Raw genomic sequence first — 12,671 nt, 5'->3', positions numbered from 1 at the left:
AATAAAATGCATATATATATACAACAATGTCTTTAAATCTTCACTTTAGATTTCATCATCTTCGATGTATAGGCAACTGTCGTGAACCACTAATGCTGGTAAATCATTTGGATTCACTGTATATTGATCTTGATTGACTGCAAAGTCAGGGTCACATTTTCTACAGTAAAATGTAACTTCACTCTTGTCATATCTCTTTGTATAGTAAATTATAATATTTTCATTCATATTATGAAATTCAAGAGTTTCAATCCTTCGATTTGAAGAAATATCAAAAAAAGTGTTTTCAAATGGTGAATCACCGTCCTTCACAGAAGCATAAATATCACTTTGCTTATAGTCAGAGCTTTAGGTGTCGTCACAGCGATTACGTATAAACCCGAGGGTACGTTTACCCAAACAGTTGACTCTTAGACCAGGTTCATCTTCAAAGACTAATTTAAATTCACGACGATACCAATATCGTAGAAATAAACTAAAATCACGTTTAGGATTCTTTCCAATCATAGCGGGGTAAGTATTCTCCCACTGATCACATTTTTCATAGTGACAATTGGAGCACAGTTGCCCTCTAGGATGTGAGTCACACACCTCCTCAAGACATGAATTACATCCTTTAATTTGTACTGCATAGCCTCTATGTAATTTACAAGGATTACATAATTTACACTTTTAACTATAGTCATCAATAATTGTACAATTCTCACATTGATTCCAACTGCCAAGAGTGTACATGCACAATGGACATATATAGAACATTTTTCGGTTTCCAATGTCAACTCACTCACAGCTAAAACGTAGCTGATCCTCTTCGTTCGATAAATTCAAGGTAGAGGGAAATGGGGGGGAGAGGAGTAACTCTGTGACGTTACCTCTATCGAATGATGGGGGGAGCCATCTACATTGAAGCCAATATTCCCACCACCACTAATATGTAAGCACGTCTCTGATTGGCTGAGAAGGGGGATGTAACCGACTCGATGATTGGCTGAGAAGGAAACACGTGATCTAACTGTTTCCTGTTCCTGGACACCTTGACATTCACCCCTAGCATGCACTTGTCCAAAACAACAATAATAAATAAATCCCTCAGGCCTAAAGATTAAAGAAACCTTAATGTTTCGTAATTCCCTCTTCGTGAATCAATAATTCACCCTAGCGATTATGTAAATCAATTTCTCAGGTTAGGCTAACCAAACAACAATGAAGCCATGTTTGTTTCTTAATTCCCCCATCGTGAATCAATAATTTCCCCTAGCGATTCATTATGTAAATCCAAGTGAGAAAATTCCTGTTTTTTCATTCTCAGTGAGAAAACCATAAAACAGACATGAATTGCTGTTGACATCCATAAATGTGACAAAGTCCCTGTTTTTCAAATTCTCACTGACAAAAACAATTAAACATCCATGAAAAACATCAAATAACTCGACCAACACACATAACCATCCAAGAAAACATACATAAATGTGACAAAATTCATGTTTTTCAAATTCTCACTGACAAAAACCATAAACCACGTGGTTCTCGTGTCAATATATGGTGTTAAAAAAGTTGTAGGTGGCAGCAGGGGTGCGTGACACGACTGGTACCCCCTCCTCTACTCACCCTAGACGGACTTTCATTTTGATCAAAAGCTTCCGTCAATCAATTGATTAAAGCATAATGACCGCCAAGGAACCGATTGAGGCATTCAAACTTACTATTAATCACCGTCAACGCTTTATTCACGTGTCTAACAGGTTCCTAGATGGTCAATCATGCTTTAATCAATTGATTGACGGAAGCTTTTGATCAAAATGATTGACTGTCTAGGGTGTCCTTAAGAAGTAGAAATTTTTTTTTCTCGAGAATATATGAATATAAGTAAAAATGTGGGGCGAGAAACAGACTAGGCCTTATATAATTTTATATTTACAACTTAGTTTTCCCAACTCACTGACGTTTTATTTATTTATCAATAACTTATGCCAATTATTTTATTATCTATGTTATATTAAATAAAAAAGTAAGGAACAACATTAAAACTTAAAACGAACAGAAACTATTACGTATATGAGGGGGGTTGCTCTTCCTCAACACCTCGCTCTTTACGCTAAAATTCTTTAGTAATTAAAAAAAAAACTTCTTATTGTTCTAATTAAACAAACCTTGTCTTTCAGGAGTCGTTCTTAAGGAATTGGGACAAAATTCAAACTTTAACGTAAAGGGTAAGGTGTTGAAGAGGGACAATCCCCCTCATATGCGTAATAATTTCTCTTCGTTTTAAGCTTTAATGTTGCTCCTTACTTTCAGTTGAAAAAAATATTGTTTTTTTTTTCATTTGATTTCTGATCGTTTTTCTAAGTAACGCCTGGAAATCTGGCTCCACCTTCACGGAAAACTTACCCCGGAAAACTGCTCTTAACATCTCCATGCGTAAAATTGAGTCGGCAAAGAGAAAACAAGGCAAGAAGAATTTCGTATGGGAATTCTGGCAAATTCCCCCAGTAGCCTATAATATTTCCCCCAAAAATTTACCTCCTGGAAACTTCCCTCCCCGTGGAAAATTCTATCCGTGGAAAATACCCCCAACAGAAAATTTGTCCCCTCCCCGAAAAATGTATGCCTACTTCCCAATAACAAATACTTTTAAACAATGGGCAAATTTTATAACTTAAAGACCTTTCTCCAGGGGCTGTGGGGGGTCATGATGTTTCCAAATACATAGTCCATTCGGCCTTTCAACTTTGCTGAACAAAATGGCTACCTCAAAATTTTGATCAGACGATTTTGAGAAGCAAGGGGCGTGGAAGAGGGCCTAGTAGCCCTCCAATCTTTTTGGTCGCTTAAAAAGGGCACTAGAACTTTTAGTTTCCGTTCGAATGAGCCCTATTCCGATATTCTAGGACCACTAGGCGATACGATCACCCTGAGATATATAACAGAAAAACAACAAAAAAACAAATAAACACGCATCCGTGATCTTTCTTCTGGCAAAAAAAACAACAACAAAATACTGCGTTTTTGCAGATAGGAGCTTGAAACCTCTACAACAGGGTTCTCTGATACGCTGAATTTGATGGTTTGATTTTTATCAAGATTATATCACTTTTAGGGGGTGTTCCTCCTTTTTCAAAAATCAGGTAACTTTTCTCAGGCTCGTAACCTTTGATGGGTTAGATTTACTTACACTTCGTTATCGCGAACTGTTTGATAATACCGAATCTGTTTTTCGCCCTTGTTTTCAATTATATTCAATGATTCTCAAGAAAAAAATTATTTGCCTTTTTAGATTAATTCGAAAACGAGTTTTAAGAAAAAACTATGTTTATATTAAATGAATCATTTAGATGTTTTTAATTCAATTTACATGAAACTGTTTTTTTTCTTCTTTGTTTATTTTTTCCTTTTCTTTATTTTTTAGAATAATGTTTGGTATTTCAGTATTATACGAGAAACATTCGAGAAGTGAAGTTTGGTTAATCCTAATGAAATATACCTAAGTAAGATAAAAATATAATAGTTTAGAAACAAATTTAGGCTATATATTTGCACATTAGAGGGGGTGAGGACTGGGGGTAAAGCATAGCATATATTAAATACGTAACCTAAACAAACCTATTCTTACCTAACCTAACCGAAATACCAACTAAATATTTAATTAGAATATATTTATTCATGGTCAGATACATTGCATATCAATATACACTGAAAACTAACCGGGATGAAAACTGGGTAATGTCTTAAGTGTTTCTCGTATAATACGTAAGTACCTAATGCTTTAACAGAGCATATAGTATTGATTGTTGTGTTCCAATTTTATTTGAAATCGATGCAATCTGGTATTGATGCATCTATCCTAACGAGTCCCATGTCGGCCTCTGTAGCTGTTCTCGCAATTTTGTTTTGTATTTAAAGGAACTGCTTAAATATCTTTAATTAAATGTAAATATTTTTTTTCTTTTTATAATAATGCTTTAAGAGAGTAAATTTGTTTTATTGTTTTTTATGTGTCTATTTACAGTTAAAATTTACAAGTAAATTTGTGTTTCTGTTAAATTAAGCGCCTGATCAGCTGACCTATAGATTTCCCCTTTGGCTGATCAAATAATTTGTTTATTTGTATTTTTTTTATGTAAACCAATCTAATTTGAAAATTCTCGCTTTTTAGGTCACCCTACGACTGGTCTGACTCAGTTTCAGCTGAGATATATCAGCGTCAACAGTCCGCAGACTTCAGAACTAGACCTTCTCGAACAAATGTGGTCAAACTCCGGCAGAGGAAGGGAGATGAAGCAGTCGACTTTGCATCGAATTCAAATATTGCGTATTTAGAGCCAGACCCGGTACGAAGTACAGGAAAACGAACTCGAAGGGCTCTTGATAAAGACCCCTCGCGAGTTAAAGAATTTTCTAGGCAAATTAGCACACAAGCATGTATAGCTGAAGACGCTACAAGCAATATTAGCGCTGGAAAGATTTACTCAAAATCAAATAAACGTAGCGCTGTCCATAGGATTTTGAAGACAAAGCCAGCCAAAGAAAATGTATACGTATCTCAGCCCACTCTTCAAGCAAACGTAGGAAGGTCTCCCCTGTTCCGAATTAGATATAAATCCTTGACAAATTTGCTGCAAGGTGTAGACTCGGATACGCTCAATTCAAGTAACAGTGGAGGTAATGGCAGTAAGAACTCAGCTGGTGGACTTCCTGAGAAAAGACTCAGAAGACTTAGTCGGCCAAGGTCCCTAACTGACCTCGTCTGGGACCTGAAGAATCAACATGTTCATCAGGTAAACTATTATATGACTCTAACTTTTATGCAACCATTGCCATCTCTCTTGACGGGTGTTGTCTTAACGGGGTTTTTCTAGGATATTTTCGGCTACGATATTCAAAAGGCGTTATGTTATACGGGTGGATGGTTTGCAGGATGGCAGGAAAATAAAAAGAAACTTATGTTTTTGTCTTTGTTTTTACATTAACCTGTTACTTGTACAATTAATGTTTTCTTATGCGTTGCTGATACAGCAAAAATTGCTTTGATATCATAAGCCCTGTTTACTTTTTTGAATATGGTAAGGGTATATCAGTTAATTTGAGGATAAAACTTATATTTTTGAGAACTAAACTTTATATTTTGAGAACTAAACAAGATACGGGAATACCGTATCGGACAAACTCTAGAGCTTGCTAAGCTTAGGAGGTTTGACCAAAAATGTAAGTTTGGCAAAATATTGAAATGACGCCTCTTGAAATACCACGCCTCATATCCTGCCTCCACATTCCTAATATAGTGTCATTACAATAGACGTATCTTACTTTATATAATTTGTAAGTTTTTGTAGCTCTAGAGAAACACCATGTATTGGAAACCCGTTTATTTGCGTATATAAATACATCAAAGACGTGAAACCCTATAGCTCAGATGGAGGAGCAGCATACTCCAAATGTGAGGTTATGAGATCTTGTCTGATGTTAAAATCCAAATCAAAATAATTTGTGTGATACAAGCTGTCGTAGTAAAGCATAAATTCCTATTAGATGGCATCCATACTTCAACAAAAAAGAGACGAAAAAAGCAAACGCTCAGCTAGTACTTATGTAACAATGACGCATAGACATAGACATATTTTATTAAACTTAATCGTTTTAGCGCTAAAAACACTAATACCGAGGGTTTTACAAATACGACAAAGTTAAATAATAAATACGACAACAAAAATGAATAAAACCATATTACTTTTCTTAGGATTTGTTGACCATGTCTGTAAAAAAGGGGACAAAGGAATGCTGGTAGCGAGTCGTACGGCATGTCACTGGGTTGTTCTCCAGATACGGGACGTAACGGGGGCTAGCGGGGGCAGGATCATCCTGTGTTTGCTGCTACGGAGCAGGAAATGGCCGAACTGGCAAATAAGTCTCTGACGGCGGTTCAAGAAACAAGAGTTTTTTTTTCAGTCGGCAACAAGTGAAATACTGAGAATAAATTTGTTTCGGGTAAAAGTTTCATTTATAGAGAAAATTCGATATTGACTATTTCAGGTGTGCAGAAGGATAAAGAGTTTAATTTAAGACAGGGGAGGTATCTTTTTTCCTCCTAAATTAATGTTTCCAAAGTTATAGTTTGGTTTAGCCCACCCTCTTTTTGCCTCATAAGTGGGGGTTGAAATAATATTTTCAGGGATAGTCGAAGGGGGAAAGGAGGGTACGGCAAATTTGAATTTTTTAGGTTGGGGGTGGGAGTTTTCTCCGATCCTTACAAAAGCACACGCTACAGTTTTATATCTGTTTTAGAGACCACAGACACACGACTGTGGTCCGACAGCAGTGGCGGTTCTGGCCTCTCTTGCCTTCGGGCAAAACCTGACTAGCGCCTCCTTCCTCTGCCTCCTAAAAATCTCAGTCTAAATTTTAACAAAGTTTCATTCATTAACAGAATTAGAACACAAATATTACGAAAAAATAGAAATTAATTAAATTCGTTCTACTTTCTTTTATTTTCAAGGAATGGTGGTGAAGATATGGGGAAAATGAAACTATCCGATTGAATTTTCTTATACTTTTTGCCAACTCTGCTCTCTGCTTTAGCTTAATAAAAATGAAATTTCAAAAATTACAAAATGGTTGTAACAGATAGATCATTTATTTGAAATTTTTGTACCCCAAAAATTTCAGCGCCCGGGGCAAGTGCTCCCTTTGCCCCCCCCCCTAAAACTACCTCTGTCCGACAGGCCTTGGCGCTAATTAATGTATAATAAGTATTCTAAATTAACTAATGAATAAATGGTACAATCCCTTTATATGGGCCTCTCTAAAAAGTCAAGTTTGGTTGATACTAATGAAATAAAATAAAATAGGATGACTATCTAATAGTTTAGAAACAAATTTGGGCTATATATTTGCACATTAGGGGGGTTAAAGCATTGCATATATTAAATACGTAACCTAACCTAACCTAGGTACCTTGTTCCCCATCTAAACTCCAAAAAACAACACTTTATATTTAAAGTGTTGTTTTTTGGATTTTAGATGGGGAAAAGGTACCTAGGTTAGGTTAGGTTTCCCCCCCCCTAATGTGCAAATATATAGCCCAAATTTGTTTCTAAATTATTATATAGTCATCCTCTTTTATTTTATTTCATTAGCATCAACCAAACTTGACTTTTTAGAGAGGCCCATATAAAGGGATTGTACCATTTATTCATTAGTTAATTTAGAATACTTATTATAAAAAAGCGTCTTAAAACCACGCTATACAATGTATTTCTCTACAGTAGTGTCTTGAATCATCTTGTAAAAACGGGTTTTTCAACGCATCTCTCCCTTTTGACTGTAGCATCTCTTGTTGGACTTCTTTAGAGAGGCCCATATAAAGGGATTGCACCGAATAAATTAACTAAGTTTATCATGTTAACCAATAAGCTAAATAGCATCTGTTTTGGTGAACTCCCTTGCCCCTTTTTCTTCCATGCAACCACTAAAGGCTTCATAAGGAGTATGAAGCGGGCAGAACCAGTTATTTAGGCCTCTCGCTCTATAACCATAATTAATTTCCACCTTTTTTATTATATGCCTAGTATTTGTTTCACTACTCGAGTATTTTAGTGATTTTTCTATATTATCTGAAAATATACTCAAAAATTAATGATGGTAAGTACCTGTTCCCTAAATATCTTCATCAAAGGATCGTGTAAGGCCCATTTTAATTATTCTAGTTAAACAAACTATCCTCTGTTTATTCTCCTGTTTTTCTTGATTGTATTGTATGTTTCTTAATCCGGCACCTGTTATAAATAAACAAACATTACAATTATTTACAGTAATTTCGATTTGTCACTTCCTTTATGTTTACAATAATAGCGTGTGAATATTGTGTTAGCTGCAAGTCAGAAAGGTCATTCGCATGAACTAGACAAATAATGCGAGTAAAGTAATCAAACCAAAACATCACCATATTTACTCTTTTTTATTAATCCGGACTTTTATAAAAACCCCTTAGGTCTGGTTCTTCAACCTTAGCTCTGCCCGGTCTTTACCCTCTATTGACTTTTAAAAGATACTTGCTGCTGACTGGGGCTGATTTGAATACTGGAGTATTGTCCTTAGCAGCCTCTGCGCTAGTATCATCATTACCAATAATTACGCGACAACAATATAGCCTATGATACTAGCAACTGCAAGAAAATATTTACATTTTTGTCAGTTTTCTAGCCATATTGTGTTTTTACGCGGCAAGATCTTGTTCATGTTCTGTACCTTGCTTAAGTGTCAACAGCTTAAAAATATAGCGATATTTAATTGAGCTACGTAATGATGATCTACTTGAAGCTGCTATACTTTCAGTCTCATCAAAGTGTATGATCCTTTTTAAGTAATTTTTATTATTGAACTTAATAAATTAATCCCGTTTCATGATATTCCCTAGCTCTCTCTCTCTCTGTCTCTCTCCCTCTCTCTCTTTCTCCCTCTCTTTCTCTCTCTCTCTTGCCCTTTTTCCCTTTCTTCCTCTGTCTTGAGCAATGACAGTATTACAACAATTTAAAGAACGACACGAGTTGAGCCATATTTTTCTTTTTTTGGGGGAGGGGGGAATTATTAAAAATGGATCTCGTTTCATAATTCTAATAAAAAGTGCCCAGTAATTCAGGAGAATTTTGGGTTGTGAGCCATAGCTTCGCGGCCTCCCTGCGTGTGCCCCTGATTCAAACGCTATTTCATTATGCTGAATTAATTCAGATCAAGGGAATGCGGTAGCCAAGGATCCAAGCCTTAGAAATTAATCATGTTTTTAAGCAAAATACCCTAGAAATAGAAGATTCATATATGAATTGGACGACAAAGCTCCACCTTGACAGACAGTATTCTAAAATGAAAACATGTTTTGAGAGGCTTCGAGTTCAAAATTAATAAAAAAAAGTACAAATTATTTGAAAATATATATAAAAAAAATTGGCTGGTTTTAATAGTCTTGGAGTTTCAATCTGAAAAGGGGTTGCCCTTATTCATACGGGCCTGTGATATTGCAAATTTTGCTGAAATGAAGTTCTTATCCTGGGTCATTGAAATGTATAAGGCCATCAACGATAGCGCTAGACGATTGCTTTCATTTATTAGCGAAAATAGATTGGGTATCAGAATTTTTGAAAAAGAAACAAAAGTTTAGTTACAAAAATATGAAGAAGCTCCAATGAAACTCTGTAAAGAACAAGATATTGCATTCCTAATGCATGGGTTATATTTGAGGAGTTAAGAGGAGTAACAAATTCCTCCATAATGTTGGAAATACAAGAAATAGGCTTTTAACAATATATGCCAAATACGGAGAAATCTCTAGAAAATGTATCAATAATAAGGTATTTAGAGTTTTGGAAAGCATTTTCTCCTCCCTATGTGGAATGCTCTTGGCTCTTGCCATTAGGATCAAATCCATTTTTTTTTTTTTTTTTTTTTTTTTTTTTTTTTTTTTTTTTTTTTTTTTAAGGATTATTGAGGATTAATGATTCTTGCTACCAGGAGAAAGTTCTGGGATAAGATCTGAAAGGGCGAAGCTGCCAAGCCAGAGGCTGGTAGAATATAACAACCAGCGAGCTTTGAGGGGGATCAAATAAAAAATAAAAGAACGAGCTCAAGTTTGACTTTTCATTCCAATTCAATGGCTCATGGCACACATGAGCCATCGTCATTCCAATTCAGCCAGGACTTGAAGTTCCTGGTTGTGAAGTAAGGATGCTGGAACTGTTTAAAAAAAAATCATTTTAGTTTTGATTGGTCGTATGTTGGTGTAAATTTTTCTTCTTTTATGTATATATGTTCTGCTGAGGACGGCCCATGGAAATAGGGCCGAAATATTCATTCAAAAAAAAATTTCCACTGTCTAAAGAAAAGAATTCCCTATTAGTTGTGTACATAAGCGTCAGTGTGCATTTTATGGTACAAGCATGAAATTTGGCAGACATTTATTTATTTATTTATTTTATTCAATAAAGGACATGTGCTTCCTTAATGACATGTGCAGAAAAATATGAAGAGTCTAACTGGGGGCACAACCATATTTTCAGACGTAAATATCGCTCCGTTTTGCGTTTTTCCAGGCGGAAAAAATAGCTGACTTCCAGAGGAGGAAATTTTTCCGATCAGAGGGTCGTTTCTGACTAATTTGTCTCTCCTGATCCCCAAAAAATGTGCTTACTTTTTTCGTCCGACGCAAGGTTACTGAGTTATCATCATTTTCATCACTACACTCCATGCACTTCTGAGTAATTTCTGCTTTCTGGCTGGTATTTTTTCATCGTAGTCGCATAGAAACTGGTGAACGTGTTACGTAAAATGTGAAGAATTTGCAGAGAACTTGTACTTGTTTCTTTGGTCTGCCTGAACTCATCCAGCATTCGACTTAGCTCCGGTGAGATCAGCAGAAGCCTTTGAAGAGCTTGAGGATTGTTGACCAGCCCACTTAGTCCATTTTTAATTTCTTGATTTGAAACTCGTTCTGATGATCGAGATCGATGTTGGAAAAAGGTATCCCAGTTGATGAAGTGGCGAAGTTGCCATTCATAAATTCTTCTTTAAGGGATGGCGAGATATTTTCGCGATTCTTCAAGTCTTGTGTATGGATTGTCAGGTATCTTGCATAATTTGGCTGATCAAAAGCAATAAAGAAAGGCGTCATAATTTGCAGTGTCGCTTCATATGTGAGAAAGTTTTTTAAACGAAGTGAAGCCACCATGCTCTGCAGAAGACGTATGAGTTTACAAACCAGTTCCCAGTAGGCAAACTGTGGGGACTTCTCTTTTCGTGTTATTACCCATTGTTCAAATTCAGTGTTTTGGCAGTTTCCATTTTCGCATGCTCTCTCAAAAGCACGTGCCTTCATTTCCTCGAATGCTACAAGTGTAACTTCGTACACATACCGACTTCTGTTAACATTTGAACCTGTTCCAATAGCTAAAGCGAAACGGAATCATGTTGACTAATTTCATCGAACGTTCCACTGAACTCAAAGGTTTTGTTAAATAGATTTTGGTGAAGGATACGTGAAACCCTCGCCAAGACATCAATTTCATCCTTACTGATATCTCCACCGTTGACATAGTGAAAAGCAGCGTCAATATTGTGCTTGAAAGCTAGAGTAACATCTTTGTTGTTCTTTTTGTTTCCATTAAATCGTCAACCGACTGCAGAAGTCTTTCTTTAAATCGTATTAAAAAGAAAGACTTCTTTTTGAAAAAAAAAGATAACACAAAAGACTTCGTGTTAAAAAGAATTTATCTTACCTTCGCTCCTAACCCAAGGCTGAGAAGTTTGGTTTCGTATGCAGTAGCCAGATCTGTACGTTTGAAGCTAAGGCTCTCGTGCCGGCTTTCTTCTAATATATTCAATAACTCTGCAAAAGCCAAATCTTCTTTATTCCGGTCGTGGCTTTTGGATGGCGTAGGATTTTGAAAAGGTCTCAAATGCTTGTAAAATTTTACTAGATAACGAGCATGATACTTGCACTCACGAGCCACCATATCGCCTTCTGCCAACTTTACGAGTATTCTTTTGTCCTTTAGGGTCATTGCCACTTCTTTGACCTTGTGGTGGACATTTATAGTCATGACGGCATGAAGCCCACGTTCTTCTGTTACGTCACAAAAAACGTCTCTTCCTGCTGTCGGTTTCGTCCGTATCTGTGTCCTTTTTTCGCTTCGGAACCACTTTACAGCGTTCAATTTTAGTGGCGTTATACTGAGTTGTGCATGACTTATGCCAGAAAGCACTTCGAAGTTCAAGTGTTTCACTGATTGAGAGAGGACCTTCTTTAAGTCAGCTCAAACTGAGCTACTTCGGTAGTTACCGCAGTGAACTAAACTGCGTCAACTTCCGCTCAAGATTTTCATAGCTCATCTTGGTCTGCCAAAGATAATGGAATGGACGAACGATGTCTGTAGACTTCCCAGATTCTTGGTAAAGACCAAACAATGTCCAGTCCGTAGAGAGCCTTTGGCTGTCCAGTAGCACAGGTGTTGTTACACGATCGAACTTAAGCATACTGCCTGAAAAAATGGTAGTTGCAAACAGTGGAAAACACTTGCGTAAACATGAATTGCAAAAAGAAGGAAGTGGGAGGGGGAAGTGAGAGGGCAGAAAGAGTCATGGAGAGAGAGAGAGAGAGCGAGAGAGAGAGAGACAGAGACTGACAGACAGAAAGAGAGAGATTTCAGTCGAAAGCTTAATGATTCAGTTTCTATTCTTCTCCAGTGGTTTTCAGCAACCGGTGAAAAGACGATATTCGTGGTTTCGTAGATCAAACTTCTTGTTGTTCCATAGTTTGCGTCTAATAGACCCGAACGCATGGTGGTTGAAAGCCAAAAGCGGGAACAGGAGCCTTCCTTGTTGCTAATAGTTACTGCTTTGCTTCAACAGTTCTACTGGTTTTTAAAACTTCTTCCTTCAAAGCAAAAATATTATAAGAAATTTTATCTGTGCGCAAAGTTTCAAGAAAATTGTTTGTGCGTGACTCAAATGCCTCATATCGCTTTTATACTTAAGGCAGAAAAGATTATTAGTCACGTGGTGAGACTTGAAACAACATAAAAAAATCACAGGAGCGGCAAAAACATAGTCTTCTGAAAACAACACTTATTAAAGGTAAATTGTACGTTCCTTGTTCTCTTCTCATATGCTTTCTCTGTAAAAAGTACGTG

At 36.5% G+C, this 12,671-nt stretch overlaps 1 protein-coding gene across 1 annotated transcript in view; it reads left to right on the top strand.

Annotated features, from left to right (window-relative positions):
- sano (CABIT domain-containing protein serrano) overlaps nucleotides 1-12,671 on the top strand; it is a 161,523-nt gene that overhangs the window by 80,388 nt on the left and 68,464 nt on the right. Inside the window, exon 4 of the mRNA XM_089098384.1 lies at nucleotides 4,154-4,775. Within this exon, the coding sequence (XP_088954510.1) occupies nucleotides 4,154-4,775 (622 nt within the window). The remainder of the gene's footprint in view (nucleotides 1-4,153; nucleotides 4,776-12,671) is intronic.

Source organism: Artemia sp. Qi Xiang Cuo, chromosome 12 (genome assembly GCF_049724085.1).
Source record: "Artemia sp. Qi Xiang Cuo chromosome 12, ASM4972408v1, whole genome shotgun sequence".
NCBI classification, from domain to species: Eukaryota; Metazoa; Arthropoda; class Branchiopoda; order Anostraca; family Artemiidae; genus Artemia; species Artemia sp. Qi Xiang Cuo.
This window is presented reverse-complemented; position numbering and strand designations above follow the sequence as displayed.